This window comes from Elephas maximus, chromosome 24 (genome assembly GCF_024166365.1).
Source record: "Elephas maximus indicus isolate mEleMax1 chromosome 24, mEleMax1 primary haplotype, whole genome shotgun sequence".
NCBI lineage: Eukaryota > Metazoa > Chordata > Mammalia > Proboscidea > Elephantidae > Elephas > Elephas maximus.
The window spans coordinates 23,057,602-23,076,894 of NC_064842.1; the positions used below are offsets into that span (position 1 = coordinate 23,057,602).

General features: G+C 39.3%; 1 protein-coding gene across 2 annotated transcripts in view; it reads left to right on the plus strand.

Annotated features, from left to right (window-relative positions):
• RGS7 (regulator of G protein signaling 7) overlaps positions 1-19,293 on the plus strand; it is a 572,390-nt gene that overhangs the window by 254,984 nt on the left and 298,113 nt on the right. For both annotated transcript variants that reach the window (XM_049867941.1, XM_049867940.1), the window contains exon 3: positions 9,282-9,378. In XM_049867941.1, the coding sequence (XP_049723898.1) occupies positions 9,282-9,378 (97 nt within the window). The remainder of the gene's footprint in view (positions 1-9,281; positions 9,379-19,293) is intronic.

Genomic DNA, 19,293 nt, shown 5'->3' on the forward strand with positions numbered 1-19,293 from the left:
GTCCCACAGTAGTCAATTGGGTAGACTGATGTGGGTACAAGCAAGAGCTAAGGAGTCCATTTGAGAGTGAATATCAAGCAGGATGTACAAAAACTAGAGTCCCTGGGTGGTGCCCAAAAATGGGTGACAGCCAAAAGATTGATGGTTTGAGTACACCCAGAGGCATCTTGGAAGAAAAGCCTGGTGATCTACCCCTGCTAACCAAAAAGATCAGCAGTTCAAACCCACCAGCTGCTCCTTGGAAACCCTATGGGGCAGTTGTAGTCTGTTGTATAGAGATGCTATGAGTCCGAATTGGCTTGAGGTCAAGGAGTTTGTTTTTTTTTCTTTTTGTAGACTTTACTTGTTCGTGTTTTTTTAGTCATAATTATTATTGAAAATGACAGCTTTTTCAAGAGTAATACAATAAAACCTGTGAAAGCCAGAGTCTGTACAAGGTGGAAACCTGTCAGAAAAGGAAAACTACACCCTGTAAAGGCAGAAAACTTGTGAGACCTGGAAAAACAAGGCAGTCCCGTCGAGTTCCAGCCCTCACAGGGGATTTCACTGTGTTTCTTCCTCACTCATTTATTCCCGCTTGGCTTCAGTGTAGTAAGTTAACATATTGACTGCCATCAATTGTACCATGGGGACAAGCGTATCAATTAGAAACAGCTTTAATTGAATTATGGCAGCAGAAAACAGTTTTGGTTGCAAATTTTAATCTCATTATTGTTATTTAATTTTCATTAAAGGTTAGTTCTGCTTTGTCATCATGGCTTTTCCGACTGAACTGAATTCGGAAGTGCAAATCATTTTCTTCCTTAGAAAGGCCTTCTGAAGGAAAAAGACTTATAGGTAGATTCAAATTTTGTAATACCTGTCACCACCTAATTGCCTTGTGAAATCCAAGCAGCTCTTTAATGGTCATTTTCGTAGCTAGCACTTAAAATGATGGTCCACGCAATGATTTGTGAGTGTGTGCACATAGAAAAAAGCCCAGTCAGTACGCCCATGTAGTCTCTCATTTATATCTCCAAAGGCTGTAATTAATGGTGAGTTACAACGCAAAGTTGGAAAACGTCCTTTGAAATTTTGATTGACTCATTTCTCTTTCAGAACTGCACCATACAAACTATTTTAGCTTTCCTTGTACAAGTGTTTCACCTACAGTTAGGGTGTTTCTGTAAAGCTGTTGGCTTAATGAGATCAATGGTAATGATATTGTGATAAAGTTCTGGCAAAGAGAGCTACAAGTAAATTTAATTAAACTCTCTTCATTGTTTAGAACATTAGGGAAGTGGAAATGATGGAAGTCTCTGGTCTGGTGGGGAGAGGCCCCTCTTGAATAATTAGTAATTCTTCAAAGAAGCAGTACCTCTATCACTTTGCAAAGGGTGAGGATGGGACTGGTAAGCCAGAGCAGGATTTGAAATCATCACAGGCATTGAAGTGACATCTAAACTGTTCTGAAGGAAAGGCTAATTATGAATTCCTGGAAAAAGAGTGGCGTATTGGAGTTCAATAGCACCTTTCATCTTGAGAGCGTCCACGTGACAGTGACTGTGAGCGGCACAAAGACCAGCAAGAAGACAGCCTCTGAAACCGCCTCTGATTTACCCGCGTGTTTTCAGGGAAGAAGTTCCTCTGATCAACAGCCGGAAGAGTTCTTGCATTAAATGGAACAGAAAGAAAAAATGTTTTAAACTACACTATACTGAGCTCCTTTGTCCCACTGTTTCTGCTCTGCTAGTGTATCTTTGTGCTGAATGCTAGCTAGATAAAATAAAATTTAAAAAAAGCATCTCAAGACCAAATCGTAAATTAATTTAATTTTTATTTTTGCTTTGGGTCTCTCAGAAAAACCAAACGTGCCCTTAACAAAAATTCGTAAGTCTTTTTTTCTTTTGGAACCTCCATTATGTAGCAGGCAATTTATATATTAGCAATACAAGATTAATAAGGTGAGATTTCTTCCTTAAGATGTTCATTCACATCTAAGGGAAAACAGGTAATTAGGCTAGAAACTAAAATGCAAATGGTTTTGCAATAGAAGCATAAAAAAGTTTTGAATCAGTTGATTCATAGAGATTCTCAAGACTATTTTGCATAGTGAATTAATTTGCATAGAGGATTAGTTTTGCAAAGAGTATTCCATTCAGTTTTTTTCTCCCAAAGAATTTCTAAAGGCAAATTCATCAAGATAATGTGATAACAAGACATTTTTTCCTTTTGTCAGAAATGTATGTTGTCTCTTTTCCCTTCTTCTAAATGTAAATAGTCCTGACCTATGACAGGGTTCCTTCCCACAATCATAAATCCGTTCTGATGTAATTCAAATAAATCTTTTTTTAGTTTTCATTAGTATTGCCTTTTATTATTGGTGTATTTATAAATTGGATCTGTATTTGTCTTTGAGGTTGGCATGAGAATGCTAACATCAGCAAATTACGTGCTACAATATTGTATGTAATACATATTACTAACGATAAATATACAAAAAAAAAGACAGTCGTAAGTTCTGCTTGTAACTCGAATATGTCATAAATAGGGGACTAGCTGTAGTTTTTTCATAGTTTACATTGTTGTTGTTGTCAGGTGCCATCAAGTTGGTTCTGACTCATAGCTACCCCGTGGACAACAGAACGAAATACTGCCCGGTCCTGCACCATCTTCATAATCCTTGCTGTGTTTGAGCCCATTGTTGCAGCCACGGTATCAGTCCATCTCATTGAGGGTCATCCTCTTTTTTGCTGACCCTCTACTTTACCAAGAATGATGTCCTTCTCCAGGGACTCATGCCTTCTGATAACACGCCCAAAGTACTTGAGGGGAAGTCTCGCCATCCTTGCTTCTAAGGAGCATTCTGGCTGTACTTCTTCCAAGACAGATTTGTTCATTCTTCTTGCAGTCCATGGTATATTCTTCACGAACACTGTAATTCAAAAGCATCAATTTTTCTCCGGTCTTCCTGTTTCCTTGTCCAACTTTCCCATGCATATGAGGTGACTGAAAATACCATGGCTTGGGCCAGGCACACCTTAGTCCTAAAAGGGAGGTCTTTGCTTTTTAACACTTTAAAGAGGTCTTTTGTAGCAGATTTGCCCATTGTAGTATGTCATTTGATTTCTTGACTGCTGCTTGGACATTGACTGTGGATGCAGGTAAAATGAAGTCCTTGTCAACTTCAGTCTTTTCTCCATTTATCATGATGCTGCTTACTGGTCCACTTGTGAGGATTTTTGTTTTCTGTATGTTGAGGTGTAATCCATACTGAAGGCGGTAGTCTTTGATCTTCCTCGGTAAGTGCTTCAAGTGCTCTTCCCTTTCTGCAAGTAAGGTTGTGTCATCTGCATATTGCAGGCTGTAAATGAGTCTTCCTCCAATCCTGATACAGCATTCTTCCTTGTATAGTCCAGCTTCTCTAATAGTTTACATAGTTCTTGCTTATATGCACAAATATTCTTCCTGACACTTCTCCTAATGGAGTCTTAAAAAGGCCAACACAGTACAGTCTTATAAAAAAAAAAAATAGAGCTTGTGAATAGGTATCTATGTCTACTTCCTGATTAACCATTTATTGCTTCTAGTATATATTTAATAAAAAGTATATATTTGGAGCCCTGGTAGTGTAGTGGCTAAGAGCTATGGCTGCTAACCAAAAGATTAGCAGTTCAAACCCTATGGGGCAGTTCTACTCTGTCCTATAGGGCGTCTATGAGTCGGAATTGACTCAACAGCCACAGGTTTGGTTTTTTTGTTTTGGTATATATTTGGCAATTGACCACTGCTGTCTTTGTCAGTTGAATTGTAAACACCCAAAGAAAGAGCTTGTGGCTCCGTAATATAGTGATGAGGGGAAAAAATTATGTTGTTGATGGTGATGGCATTGTGCTAAGCAGTTAATTAGCATTGCTTCTTTAATCTTCACCTGTCATAAATGTGTGCTATTGTTATTATCTCCACTTTACAGATGAGAAAACTGGGTCTTAGAGTGATAAAGTAGCTCACCTGTTTATACAACCTGTAAGTGGGACAGCCAGGATTCAAACTCAGCTCTGTCTGGCCCAAATGCATTCTCTTAAGTACGCCACTGTTTTCATTGAAATGACACTATGCTGACAGTTAGAAACAAATATATTTGTAAGAAGGCAGTGTTTAGTTTATTAGGCTCATCTATTTGTATCTGGCAGGGAATTGGCTCTTTGACTTAAGTAAGTGAAGTTTACCCAATTGAACACTGATGATTATTTCCATGGACTTCAATAATTTTGTAGGTAGAAGAAATGTTACGCATCACTTGCTTCTAATCTCTTATTTTAAGGGCAAAGAAAATAAGCTCCAGAGAGAACCTCACAGTCCCAAGGCACGTCCAGGTTTCCCGTCTATAGTCTAGTGTTTTGTTATCCTATGCTTATCATTTCCCTCACCTGCCTAAACAGGCAGAGAGTGAAAACACAGTCTAACCCTTCATAACTCAATGGCTTCCATATGAATATATATATAGATATATACACACATTTATAAATCTGTTATATATACTCCCTATATATGTATGTGTATGTATATATATGAAGGTAAGTCAAAAATATTGCTGCAAAATCACAGAAACCTTTATTAAACAAAACTATCAAAATGTGAAGCTATTTTTTTCTGATATATCCTCCATCTAGGTCTGTACACTTCTGAAGGTGGTGTTTCCATCTCTTTAACCCTTCCCTGAAGAATTCTGTCTACACTCTGGCAGTTTGAGCAGCCTCGAGGAACTCAAATTGTGTTCCTTTTAAATGTTCTGTGAGTTTAGGGAACAAAAAGAAGACTGAAGGGGCAAGATCAGGGCTGTAGGGTGGATGATATAGGTTTCCTAATGAAATTCTCTTAAGGCAGCCCTTGCTACCCTTGAAGAATGATCAGGTACATTGCTGTGATGGAAAAAAAAAAAAAACCCTGAGTGCAACTTTTCTGGCCTTTTTCTCACCAGTGCAGTTTTCCGTTTTCTTAAAACTTCTTCATAGTAAGCGCTTGTGATTGTTCTGTGTCCTGTAAAAAAAAATTTATGAAGATTACCCCTTTGGAGTCCCCCAAAACAGTCACCATAGCCTTCTGAACAGTCTTTCCTCTCTTAGCTCATGTTTGAGGTCTTCCTGACCTTCCTTAAAATGCTTGATCCACCTAAAAACAGTTGTTTTAGGTGGGGCAGCATTCCCATAAACTTGTTGCAAAGCTTCAGTGATTTGGGAAGATGTCCATTTGAGGTTTGTTAAAAATTTGGTATTAGCCCTGACCTCAAAATCATTTTTTTCCTTAGTATCCCTTTTTTTTTTTTGAAGGAACCCTAACGAGGCTGAGACAAGCATCTTACTGAGAGAACTTACCTGTAGCCATCCACTGATAGCAGAGACTTATTTTAAACACATTTTATTTGAGATAAAACCATGCATGTCTGGAACCCTAGTGGCAATACTTTTTGACTTTTCTCGTATATATCTGCTTTTGAGATGCTTGAAGTATCTAAACTGAAGATGGTCTTAAACTGAAACGTTCCAAAGAGTTTTAATACTTACTGCTGTGACTTTGTGTAGTTCTTCTCATCCCTGTTACTATCTGGCTTGCTCCTTTAGTTTGCCGACTGTTAGGATTTCCCTTCTCATCCAATTTACTATTGCTAAAAGGCCCCTGGATAGTATAGCCAGTATGAGGTTGGTCATTAACTGGAAGGTTGGCAGTTTGAATCCATCCAGCAGAAGAAAGGCTTGGTGATCTACTTCTGTAGGATTGTTGTCATTAGTTGCTGTCAAGTCCAGTTCCAACTTATGGCGATCCCATGTGTACAGAGTAAAACTGCTCCATATGGTTTTCAATGCTGTGAGCTTTTGGAAGCAGGTCACCAGGGCTGTCTTCTGAGGTGCCTTTGGGTGGGTTCAAACCACCAACCTCTCAGCTAGTAGATGAGCACTTAATGTTTGTGCCTCCCAGGGACTCCTTTTATAAGATTTGTATTGTCTGAAGATTACACCCTATAGAGCACATTTCTACTCTGACACACATGGAGTCATCATGAATTGGAATCAACTTGACAGCAACTTTTTAATTTAAGTAGAAGAAAAAATTAATATTGGGAAACAGATAATAAATGTGTTAAAACCACACTTAATATAAAAATCAACTCATAGGATGCTTAGGGGAACTTCAGGGGATAAGATGGATGTGTTTTTATAGGTGGTCTTTGTGACCAATTTTAGCTTTTAGAAAGCAGGGTTTTTTGATGGGGGGTTGGAGATTAGGTTTTATTTTATTTATCTATTTCCTTCTTTTTTTGCTCATTTTAAGTTCTTGGATAAACTACATCTCAATAAAGATCAAAACAGTTAAATGCGTTTCCCTGTTCACATTTTCATGTAACTATTATTGTCTGAACAAACTCCTATTTTTACAAGAATTTTAACTTTTTTTTTTCTTTTCTGGAGATTATGGGTTAGAACAGTTAAAGATTTTTGAAATACAACCATAGAGGTCACCTTAGAAATTCTCATTGCTGGTTTCTAGGCTCCTAGTCCGATAAACTGAGAGGCGACGTGACTTTGCAGAGGAAACCTGTGTTCACAGCTGCGCACTTGAATTCAGCCCCTACCCGGAGTAACCGGCGCCTTGTACCTGGGTGCTGAGGTGCTTAAAGTGTCAGTCCAAGAGGTTTCTGTGTCCATCTAATCCGGCCTGGTTTAAACCCTTAAGTAGATAATACAAGGGCTTAGAGGCTGATACTCGGTAGGGCAAAGCAGCTTATTCCTCATGTCTGAACATTGTGTCAGGTGAGGGAAAGGACAAACAGTAACCAAATAAAAATTCATAAGAGTGTATCTGTGTATGTATTTCTACACTTGGATGAGATTATTAAATAAAAAGAAGTGGGGTAAGTGGATAATGTCAAGACCTATTGGGGGCCCAATAAAAAGCATCTCTTTCTTATCTATATTTGAACAAATTGAAAAAGGGAAGGCGGCGGGGGGTGGCCACAATATCACCTTGATTGCTGATAAAACTATTACTATTAATGAGTGTATAACCAAGTAAGCTTCAATACTGAATCCCAGTTCCGAACTACCTTTCTCGCTGCCGAGAGAGAAGAGGTGAGTCCTGCAGACCAATGTCTCATTCCCAACCCTTCTAGTAGCTAAGTCAGCCCAGTTCTCCTGGAGTAGAGTCAGTTAGGAGGCAGAAAGATACCAGGAAAATCAGGCTAACGGTGCTCCCTCCAGGTGAAAAGAAATTCCAGGAGTCTGCACGGGCATTTGAATCCATTATTTATGGCGTGGTACTTTTTTTTTTTTACTTTTTATATCCACCCCCTGTCTTACAGTTTGTTGTACTGTAGTGGCTTGTTTGTTGCTATGATGCTGGAAGCTATGCCAGTGGTATTTCAAATATTACTAGGGTCACCCATGATGGATAGGTTTCAGCAGAGTGTCCAGGCTAAGACAGACTAGGAAGAAAGACTTGGCGATCTTCTTCTAAAAATTAGCCAATGAAAACCCTATGAACCGTAACAGAATGTAGTCTGATGCAGTGCTGGAAGACGAACCCTGTAGGTTGAAGGCACTCCAGATACACAGTGGCCACAACAATGGACTCAAGCGTACCAATGATTGTGAAGATGGTGCAGGATTGGAAAACATTTTTCTGTAGTGCGTGGGGTCACCATGACCATGGGGTCAACGGAAACTAACAACAAACTTCATATATGTATATTGTTAACTCTACGTGTACCATTTTATCTTCAAATCCTGTACCTCACCCTAGCTTACCTCAACCCTAAGAAGAACACTTTGAAAGGGATTATAAGTATTATTATCACCATTTTACAGATGAGAAAACTGAGCCTTAGAGAGGTTACCTCACTTGCTCAAAGTAACATGGGTGATAATTAAAAGAGCCGAGCATCAAATACAGACCTGATTTTAAAATCCATTCTTTCCACATCCCCAGTTTATTTTCTCATATTAATAAATCTGGTAGAACTCATCCAAGTAAATAAGATTTCTTAGGTGAAAATCGTTCTGAAACTGGGTTGTTGGAAATTTGGTAAGTCATCGATAGGAAATTTACCCTGTGAATTTTTATAACTTTTCATTTTGAAATAATTTTACACTTACTGAGAGAAGTTGCAGAACTAGTACAGAAAATTCTCACACACCGTTTACTCAGAGTTCTCTGATGCTGACATCTTATATAGCCATAGGGTAATTTATTGACATTGGTACAACACTGTTAACTAAACCACAGACCTTATTCAGATTTCGTCATTGTTTTCACTATTGACTGTGAATTTTTTGAGGGCAGGAACAATGCTATGCTCATTTTCATATCCATAATGTCCAGTGGTAAGTCTGATGTAGAGTAGGTGGTCAGTAAATATTTGTAGAGTGCATAAATGAATGAACGGATTTTGAGTGTGTGTGTGTGTGTACGTTTGAATGTATGTGAGTATATGAGTGTGTAGGTGTCTCTGTGTGAGGGTGGTTTATAAGCAGCGTGTGAGATAAATATAAGGTATAGTTTGAATGAATGACGTTCAGAACTAAATTCCACATTAGACTTTGTGAAGCTCAGTCCTTTAAAACTGTGGAACTTTTTCAAAAACAAAAGGGAGTGTACCAATAAGATAGATACAGACAGATAGATACAGTGAATCCACTACTAAATGAACACGAGGCTGTGTGTCATATTCATTGTGTGTGTGTGTGTGTGTGTGTGTGTGTGTGTGTTTCATACTCTACCTGAGTGAAGTGCCCAGGCAGGAAAAACAACAGCTGCTGGCAATCAGTCCTGTATTTTTAGAAAGGTTTTAGAAATTTAACATTAAATCAAACCATAGAAACTCTATTGCTTCAAGAGGAATTCCAAGCAAATGTCTTTAAGGCTTCTATTTTTTTGTTGTTGTTTTCGCTAAGTTCAGTCAGGATAACATTAGCGAAGTGTAAATTTTGCTATGACATTGGTCTCTGACAACCTCAAAAATAAACCCTTTCATTTCAGGCTTTATAAACAAAGAACATGCAACCAGGGTAGAGGCAATATTCACAGCACAAAATTCCTATTAGTAGCTTAATGGACCCCGAAATGGCCATTTTTCTTGTGTTTCCTCCCTCTCCTGTTAACCAAACTGAAAATGTTAATGTGACAAACTCTACCAAGACAAAGATATGTCATTATTCTTAGTTGGGCAAAACTAGCAGGTGAAACTTATTTATCTCAAAATAATCCAACTTTTAAAAGGTTTTAATTATATTATTATTGTTGTTTAGATGGAAGACGTCATAGCACGCATGCAAGATGAAAAAAATGGAATTCCTATTCGTACGGTCAAAAGCTTTCTTTCCAAGATACCTAGTGTCTTCTCTGGTAAGTCTGCTGTCAGTGTACCTCTGTTTTCTCCCACACCTTTTATTTAACTGTTTAAGATCTATTCCAGGCATCCACTGTTGAAACTCTCTCTCTAACTCATTAATCAGTAGCTAATTATTTACTTATAAATTACCAATGCCATGTTCATCATCATGGTAGATGCTTGAAAAAAGGCTTGAAGTAATCATAAAATAACAAAACAAAACAAATAAAACCCTGGCTCTACTCTAAGGGAGCATACAGTTAGTGGCAAAAACATAATGAACAAATGTGAAATAACAGCAAACAATACAAAACTAGATTGAAAATGTATGAGATAACGCTATATAGAATATATATGGGAGCTAGGAGGGTGAAGGAATCAGTAAGGAGCCAGGAAATGGTTCCTTAAGAAATGAGCTGAGTGTGAAGGACCGGGAGGAGTTATATCAGCCTGAGACCATGGGCACCCCCTGCTGAGCATGCAGAGCTGGGACTTGATGAACTACAGAGAAGAGGAGGGGTAGACAGGACATTGAAGGAAATGAGGTGGACTAGATAGAGGTAGGTCAGATAACAAAGGTCTTTGAAAGCCACCAGAAGAATTTAGATTTCATATATGGGGAGATATGGAGACATTTAAAATTTTTGCAGAGAATGTTATGATCAAAGTGTTCAGGATCCAACTCTTCAGACTGGGATTGGACTGGACTATAAGACAGAAAATGATGCCGGTGAGGAGTGAGCTTCTCGGCTTAAGGAGACACATGAGACTGTGTGCGGCTCCTGTCTGGAGGGGAGACGAGAAGGCCGAGGCGGGCAGGAGCTGGTCGAATGGACATGAGGAATATAGGGCGGAGAGGAGGAGTGTGCTGTTTCATTAGGGGGAGAGCAACTAGAAGTACATGGCAAGGTGTATATAAATTTTTGTATGAGACACTGACTTGATTTGTAAACTTTCACTTGGAGCACAATAAAAAAAAAAGTGTTCAGAATGAGTTGGCATTAAGGAAGGCTATTATCATGGTGGGAGCCCTGGTGGTGAAGTTTAAGCACTTGTCTACTAACTGAAAGGTTGGCAGTTCAAACCCTGTAGCAGCTCCAAGGGAGAAATATGTGGTGGTTTGCTTCCATAAAGATTATAGGCTTGGAATCCCTATGGAGCAGTTCTACTCTGTCCTAGGGTTGCTATGAGTTGGAATCGACATGATGGCAATGGGTAATGGGTATCATCATGGTGGTAGTCATAAGACTCTTGCAGTAATAGTTTGGGTGCCAAGGTTCTGGTATCCAGGGGCTGAAGGAATACAAAGGAAAAAGCATGAGGATTGGTGAATACCTGAGTATGGAGGATAAAGGAGAATATGACCCAGATGGTTGCCTGTTCTGCTTTGATGCACTGACTGAGAAATAAAAGAATCATTATCCGAAATAGGGAAATTCATAGGTTTATTTGGAAATAGCTAGAGAAACTAGAGGAAATGAATACCAATAAGTTATAAATTTATGTTCTGTCTCCCTGAGACCATGAAGGCCCCAGCTGTGGGCCTTGGGGCATGCTGGGGGCATGGCCTAGGTACAGCTAAGGGCAAAAGTATGATCAGACAGACCTAAGCCTTGCTGTGCTTCTGGTCACCTACTGTACCCCCTACCACCCTGCCCACCTGGCACCAAGCATGCCTGCCCTCCTTTTCACCCACCACACCCAACCTGCTCACTGCCCCCACCTATCTGGTGAGCTCCATCACACGCCCCTGTGCCACTGGACCAATAACAGGTGGTTACCCATGCCTACCCAACCCACCCTCAGCTGCCCCACACCAGACGAGCAATCACCAGAGCATGCCTGCCCTGCCTGCCCTGATATATCAAAACAAACCAAAACAAAAAATCAGGACAAAACAAATTCCTGAGTTCTACAAGGAGAACTCAGAAAAGGAAATCAAGAAAACAATACCATTTACAATAGCCCCTAATACCTAGGAATAAATCTAACCAGGGACGTAAGAGACTTATACAAGGAATTCTACAAAAGACTGCTGCAAAAAACCAAAAAAAGACCTATATGCAGTCCTAAAGCAAATCCCAACAACATTTTTTAATGAAATGGAAAAAACTAATCTCTATAAGGAAAGGAAAGGAAAGAGGCCCCAAATAGCTAAAGAATTACTGAAGAAGGAGAACAAACTAGGAGACCTCACACTTCTCAATATCAGAACTTACTATACAGCCACAGTAATCAAAAGAGCCTGTTACTGGTATGATAGACACATAGACCAATGGAACAGAATTGAGATCCCAGAAGTAAATCCATCCGGCTATGGACAGCTGATCTTCAGCAAAGGCTGAAGCCCATTCAATGGGGAAGAGAGAATCTCTTTAACAAATGTTGCTGGCAAAACTGGATATACATTTGCAGAAGAATGAAACAGGATCCCTACTCACACTATATACAAACTGATTGAAAATGTATCAAAGACCTAAATGTTAAATTGAAACTATAAAATTCCTAGAAAATAACATAGGGACAAAGTTAGGGTTCTTAATTTATGGTATAAATATACTATCAGACATAACTAAAAATGCACGAACAACAGAAGATCAACTAGATAACTGGGTCCTCCTAAAAATTAAATACTCATCAAAAGACTTTACCAAAGATTAAAAAGAGAACCTACAAACTGGGAAAAAAATGTTTGGCAATGACATATCTGACAAGGATCTTATCTCTAAAATATATAGAAAACTTCAACATTTCAACAACAAAAAGACAAATATTCCAGTCAAAAAATGGATAAAAGACATGACAAAACACTTGCTGAATGTCAGCAAGGAAGACATTCAGGCAGCTAACAAATACATGAAGAGATGCTCTCAATCATTAGCCATTAGAGAGATGCAATCAAAACTACAATGAGATACCACCTGACCCCTGCAAAAATGGCAATGATCAAAAAAGTGAAAACAGCAAATGCTGACAAGGTTGTGTGGAGTTTGGGACCCTTATGTATTGCTGGTGGAATTGTAAAATGGTACAAGCACTATGGAAAATGATATGACACGGCCTCAAAAAGCTAAAAATAGAAATACCTATGATCTAGCAATCCCACTTCTAGGTATATATCCTAGGGAAATTAGAGCAGTGACTTGAATAGATATATGCACACTCATGTTCACTGCAGCATTATTCACATTAGGAAAAAAGATGGAAACAACCTAAGTGTCCATTGTCATATGAATGAATAAACTGAAAGTGGTGCATACATGTAGTGGAATACTATGCAACAATAAAGAATAATGATGCATCAGAAAAACATAACATGGGTGAATCTGGAAGACATTATACTGAGTAAAATAAGTCAATCACAAAAGGACAAATATTGTATGATCCACTTTTATAAAAACTCAAGTTTTTACACACAGAAAGCAATGTTCTTTGATGGTTACCAAGGGTGAGAGGGAGGGGGAGGGAAAAATACTAGATAGTAGACACATTAATTCTGGTGAAGGGAAGGGCGATACACAATATGGGGGTAGTCTGTACAAAGTGACAAAGGTAAATAAATGGAGACACTGAGAGTTACACAAGAATAAAGGACAACTGCATTAAATGCTATAACATATACAATTCTGCAACAACAGCAATAACAGCCAAAAAGTTGTGAGTGGTTACATAGGTAGATATGTATGCTGTATAGATGTGGGAGGGCGGATGGGAGTACATGTGTGTGCATATATAACTATAGTTGTGGGCATTTGTATGTACATAATCATATGTGCTATATATATACTGGTATATATAATAGAGCACATAGAAGGCACAGTTATGGAAACTTCTTAGACATATCCAAACACCTTGTGGGATTGAGTTACTGAGTTTGACGGTTAAGGACCATAGTCTCGGGGGACATCTAGATCAACTGGCATAACATAGTTCATAAAGATAGTGTTCAACATCCTAATTTGGTGAGTAGTGTCTGGGGTCTTAAAAGCTTTCGAGCAGCTATCTAAGATAAAACTGTTGGCCTTTTCCTGTCTGGAGCAAAGGAGAGTGAAGGGAACCAAAGACTCAAATTAGCCCCCATGAACCACAGCCTCCTCTAGTCTGAGACCACAAGAACTACATGGTGCCCAGCTACTGCTAATGACTGCTGTGACTAGGGACACAATAGAAGGTCCTGGTTAAAATATGTAAAATGTGTAGAACAGAACTCAAATTCATAAAAAAGACTAGACTTACTGGGGTGGTAGAGACTAGGGGAACCCCCAAGACTGTCTCCCTAAGATACTTTTTTAACCTGGAACTGAAACCACTCTTAGAGGTCACCTTTCAGCCAAATAATAGATTGGGTTATAAAATAAACATTAACACCCATGAGGAATGTGCTCCTTAGAACAATCAACTATAGGAGACCACACAGGCAACACTTACCCAAAAACAAAGATAAGTAGGCAAGGACAGGCAGGGAAAATGGAGGGATGGACCTGGGGAAGGCAGGGTGGAAATGGGGAGAGTGCTGACACGCTGTAGGGACAGCAACCAATGTCAAGGAACAATTTATGTATGAATTGTTGAGTGGGAAACTAATTTGCTGTGTAAACTTTCACCTAAAACACAATCAATTGTTCAAAAAAAAATTGATGGCATTTTTCATATTAATGTTTGCAGTTTTTATTCTTTGTTCTCTAGAAGTACTTCAGGAGCTCTCTGCTTTATAAGTTCAGTTGGATGGTTTTCTATAGGTTTAACTGGTATGTCTAGTGTTCATCAGCCTCATTGTATTACTACGTATATCTAAACTGTAATGGCCTTAAGTTCCTTCCACTTTTCTTACAGGATTTTCAGTCCTTTTTAGGAATTCCCTTTCCCAGATATTTCTGATGGTGCCTGGGGAACATTAATTCTTGCGTCCTTTTGTGACCTATCTTGCTACCTGCCGCTTCCTCTCCTGGCTTCTTCTCCTTCTACCTCTTCTTCCTGAGCCTGCCTCACCTTCTCCTATAGAGCTACTGATGAAACAGGGGTCTGGTGACTTTATTAACCTTTGGTAGAACCAGAAACCAGCTGTGATGAAAAGTCTGTGATGTGTGAGAGGAAGGTAGTATGATAGTTGTGGGGAGTCTATCCTTACTATGGCCTGTTCCATGAGAGGAAAAGGATCGCAATTGTTCATCTAGCTCTTTCAGTTTACCCACATATGTTCCCTGAAGCCTTGTTAATGAGCTGTCAGGCTACAAAACAACATAATAGGAATCATAAATGCATAAAGCTGAAAGAAGGCAGTCTGAACGAGCTGCCTACTGTATGATTCCAACTTGGGTTAGCCCCCAACTTAACGTATTCAAGTTACGACGGACCGCACTTACAACTGTCTGTTTTTTAATTTTTTTTTAAAGGATGTATGTATTTTTATTTATGTATGTATGTCTTAAAATATATCTATAAGTTTACATGTAATGTTTCCAACCCCCATAGACAAATAAATATTGGCTTTATAAAGATACTGGTAATAAAAGGCAATAATAATGAAATCCTTCCCCCCGCCCCCCCCAAAAAATGAGGTTTTCTACTTATGTCAGAACCGACTTACATCAGAGTTGTCAGAAAGGAACCCTGTCATAAGTCAGGGACTACCTGAATATGATATTTTTCAAAAAGCAAAACTTTGTGGTTCATGGGCCAGTTGTATCATCACCTGGAAACTTATTAGAAATGTGGTACCTGGCCCCCAACCTAGATGTATTGAATGAGACCCTCAATTTTAACAGTAACTTTTAAGACGTACTGCCCTGAAGTAAGCCCTCAGAAGCAGGGCAGCTGGGCTGGACTGGGTTCCTGGGTTCTCCCCAGGGCTCTGGGAGCTGAGGCCAAGATGCTTATGCAGTTCCTTTCTCTTCTCACATTGCAACATTTTCAAGGGGTCTGATCGTCCTTTCTGCAATCTGGCCTCAATGAAGACCACCCAGTCCATCTAATGGACTTATTTTTTTTTAATAATACACTTTATTTGTAGAGTACTTTTGTTTTTGGAAAAATTACACAGAAAGTATAGATAATTCTCGTACACCCCAACCCCATTTACAATTTCTCCTATTATTAACGTCTTGCATTAATGCTGTACATTTCTTGTAATTGAGGAACTGACTTTAATCCATTATTATTACCTGAAGCCCATAGCTTACAGTTAGGGTCCTCTCTTTGTGTTGACAGTTCTCTGGCTTTTGACAGTTGTATAATGTAATGTGTCTGCCATTACACTAGTTCACTGCTCTTAAAATGTCTGTGCTTCACCTATTCACTCCTCCCCACTCCCCTTTTACCTCTTGCAACCGCAGATCTTTTTACCGTTTCTATAGTTTTGCTTTTTTAAGAATACTATGTAGTTGGGATCATACAGGATGCAGCTCTTTCAGACTGGCTTTTTTCACCTTATTGTTGTTAGGTGCTGTCAGGTTGGTTCTGACTCATAACCACCGTATGTACGACAGAACAAAATGCCACCTGGTCCTGCATCATCCTCACAATCTTTGCTATGTTTGAGCCCATTGTTGCAGCCACTGTGTCAATCCATCAGATTTAGGGTCTTCCTCTTTTTCCCTCACCTTCTGCTTTACCAAGCATGATGCCCTTCTCTAGGAACTGATCCTTCCTGAAAACATATCCAAAGTATATGAGACATGCTCTTGCCATCCTTGCTTCTAAGGAGCATCCTGGTTGTACTTCTTTCAAGAAAGATTTCTTCGTTCTTTTGGCAACCCAGTGCCGTCGAGTTGATTCCGATTCATATTGACCCTTTGGCAGTCCATGGTATTTTAGTATTCTTCTCCAACACCACAACTCAAAGGTGTCGGTTCTTCTTTGGCCTTTCTTATTCATTGTCCAGCTTTCACATGCATATGCAGGGATTGAAAACACCAGGGCTTGGCTTAGGCACACCTTAGTCCTCAAGGTGACATTTTTGCTTTTCAACACTTTAAAGAGGTCTTTGGCAGCAGATTTGCCCAGTACAATGCATCTTTTGATTTCTTGACTGCTGCTTCCATAGGTGTTATTGTGGATCCAAGTAAAATGAAATCCTTGACAACTTCAATCTTTTTTTTTCATTTATCATGATGTTGCTTATTGGTCCAGTTGTGAGGATTTTTTCTTTATGTTGAGGTGTAATCCCTACTGAAGCGATATGCATTTAACATTCCTCCGTGCCTTTTTGTAGCTTGATACCTCATTTATTTTTATTGCTGAATAATATTACATTGTATGGGGTACCTCAGTTTCTTTGTTCATTCATCTGTTGAAGGACATCTTGATTATTTCCAATTTCCGTTAACTATGAGTAAAGGTCCTATAAACAAACTTTTCACGTGCAGGGTTTTGTATGGGCACATGTTTTCAACTCATTTCAGTAAATACCTAGAAACACAATTGCTGGCTTATATAGTATATAGTAAGTCAATGTTTAGCTTTGTAAGAAACTGCCCCACTCTTCCAAAATGGCGGTACCATTTCGCATTCCCACCAGCAGTGAATCAGAGCTCCTGTTGCTCCACATCCTTGCCAGCGCTTGGTGTCAGTGTTTTGCATTTTAACCATTCTAATAGGTATGTAGTGGTATGTCATTGCTGTTTTAATTTGCAATTACCCAATGACATATGATGTTGGGAAACCCTGGTGGTGTAGTGGTTAAGTGTTATGGCTGCTAACCAAAAAGGTTGGCAGTTCGAATCCACCAGACGCTCCTTGGAAACTCCATGGGGCAGTTCAACTCTGTCCTATAGGGTCTCTATGAGTCAGAATCGACTCAACAGCAGTGGGTTTTTTTTTTTATATGATGTTGAGTTTCTTTCCATATGCTGATTTGCCATCTATGTCTCTTCTTTGGCATGGTGTCTATTCAGATCTTTTCCCCAATTTGTCATTGGGTTGTTTATTTTCTTATTGTTGAGTTTTAAGAGTTCTTTGTATGTCTTGGTTACAAGTTATTTATCAGATATGTGTTATGCAAATATTTTCTCCCAGTCTGTAGCTTGTCTTTTTATTCTCTTAACAGTGTCTTTTGCAGAGCAGAAGTTTTTGATTTTAATGAAGTCTAACTTTCCATTTTTTCTTTTATGTATCATGCTTTTGGTGTGTCTAAAGACTCAGTGCCAAAACCAGTCATCTAGGTTTTCTTCTCTGTTATCTTCTAGAAGTTGTATTGTTTTGTGTTTAACATTTAGGTCTGTGATTTTGATTTTATTTTTATTTGTTTTGCTGTGGGAAGGATGAGGATTTAGGAAGAAGAATCTAGTCCCTTTACACCTAACTGTCAACAGCTAGGTGAAGGAATTAGCACCACTCAGCTCTACCAGGAAGCAGCCATGCTTCAAAGGTAAATATATGTCATGGAGGCCAAGTAATGTCTACCTCTATCTCAAGTGCAAAGAGCTGTGTTGAGAGAAGGAGGATGCAATTCTACCCCTCCCCATTATCCTCCAACAACATCTGAGGTCCAGAATCCTGTCTAAGAATCCTATTACACAGATAATATATCTATTAATAGTTTTTTCCCCCATAAATGTTTTTTCTCCAGCTAAATGTCCAACACTTGTTTTTGAGTTTTTTTTTTTAGGCTCCTAGTTTCTATGGCTCCAATAACCAAAGGAAAAAAATCTTTGGGTAAACTCTCCACTCCAATCTCTTAAACCATGTCCTTGAATGTATACAATCACACCCCCCCCCACCCCAGAACTGCTTCCCCCACTCCAGAGGTAGCTTAGGCAATCCTGTAGGTCGTTTGTGACCAAGGGTTGGTGGATGAGATCAATGGTGAACAGTGACTAGAGCTAGACCCATCAGATCCCTCTCCCCTGGGTTTTGTTGAGTTTCACAGAGCCTCAGCTGAGTGTGTGTGTCTGACACTGAGGTGATGTAAACCTGGGCCATGTGTAATGACCGTCTGCAGAGAGAAGCAAAGGAAGTCTGCCTGCAGATTGAGAAAAATGAAACAGAGCAAAGAGAAGCAGAAATGATAAGGCAGAGACTGCTGGGTTCCTGGTGGCTTTGCAGCCCTTGTCTCAGTCCTGAAGTGTACAGCCCCACAACCTGCATGAACTTCCCTTGAGTTTCCTCATCTCCTCCATGGCTCCACCATACAAACATTTACTTTTTGTTTTGCTATGTTTTTTCCTTCCCTTTCCTATTCAAACTTTTCCCACACCAATATTTTTAAAAATTTATCTTCCTGAGTGAGGTACAGAAGGCACTCATATCGGACACAAAGTCTTTATGGCTGCATGATATATATATACACACATAAAAATATTGTAAAAGGTAAACTCACACATTGGGTTGGACCAAATGCTGACCTGGAGACTGGCTGAGAGAGATTCACTGGGGGGAGGTGGTCCTTAGGAATACAGATTTCCAAACCCTAACTGCAGATATTCTAATTCATTAAGAATGGGATGGATAAAAACCATAGAACTGGCGTAAAGGCAGCCAGCAGTCTTTAAAAGTGCTGGCAGTCATTAAAAGCACTCGGCTGCTAATCAAAAGGTTGGCGGGTCGACCCTATCAGCCGCTTCGTGGGAGAAGCATGTGGCAGTCTGCTTCCCTAAAGATTTACAGCCTTGGAAACCCTACGGGGCAGTTCTGCTTTGTCATTTAGGGAGTCTATGAGTTGGAATCAATTTGAAGGCAGTGGGTTTGGGGTTTTTTTGGTAGTCTTAGAGGCATGCTAACTGTATTTTCCTTCAAGTTTTTTATTTAATTCGATAAACGTTAATCAAGCTGTCACTATATCCTGGGGGTTTTAAGGGTTATTCCTTTAACTTTAGTAGGGAAATAGACTACAATTATGTAAGCACTAAATCTTCAACTGGTGTGATGGTCTGAGGTGAGTTCTCTTAAACCAAAAAAACCAAACCTATTGCCATCGAGTGGATTCCGACCCA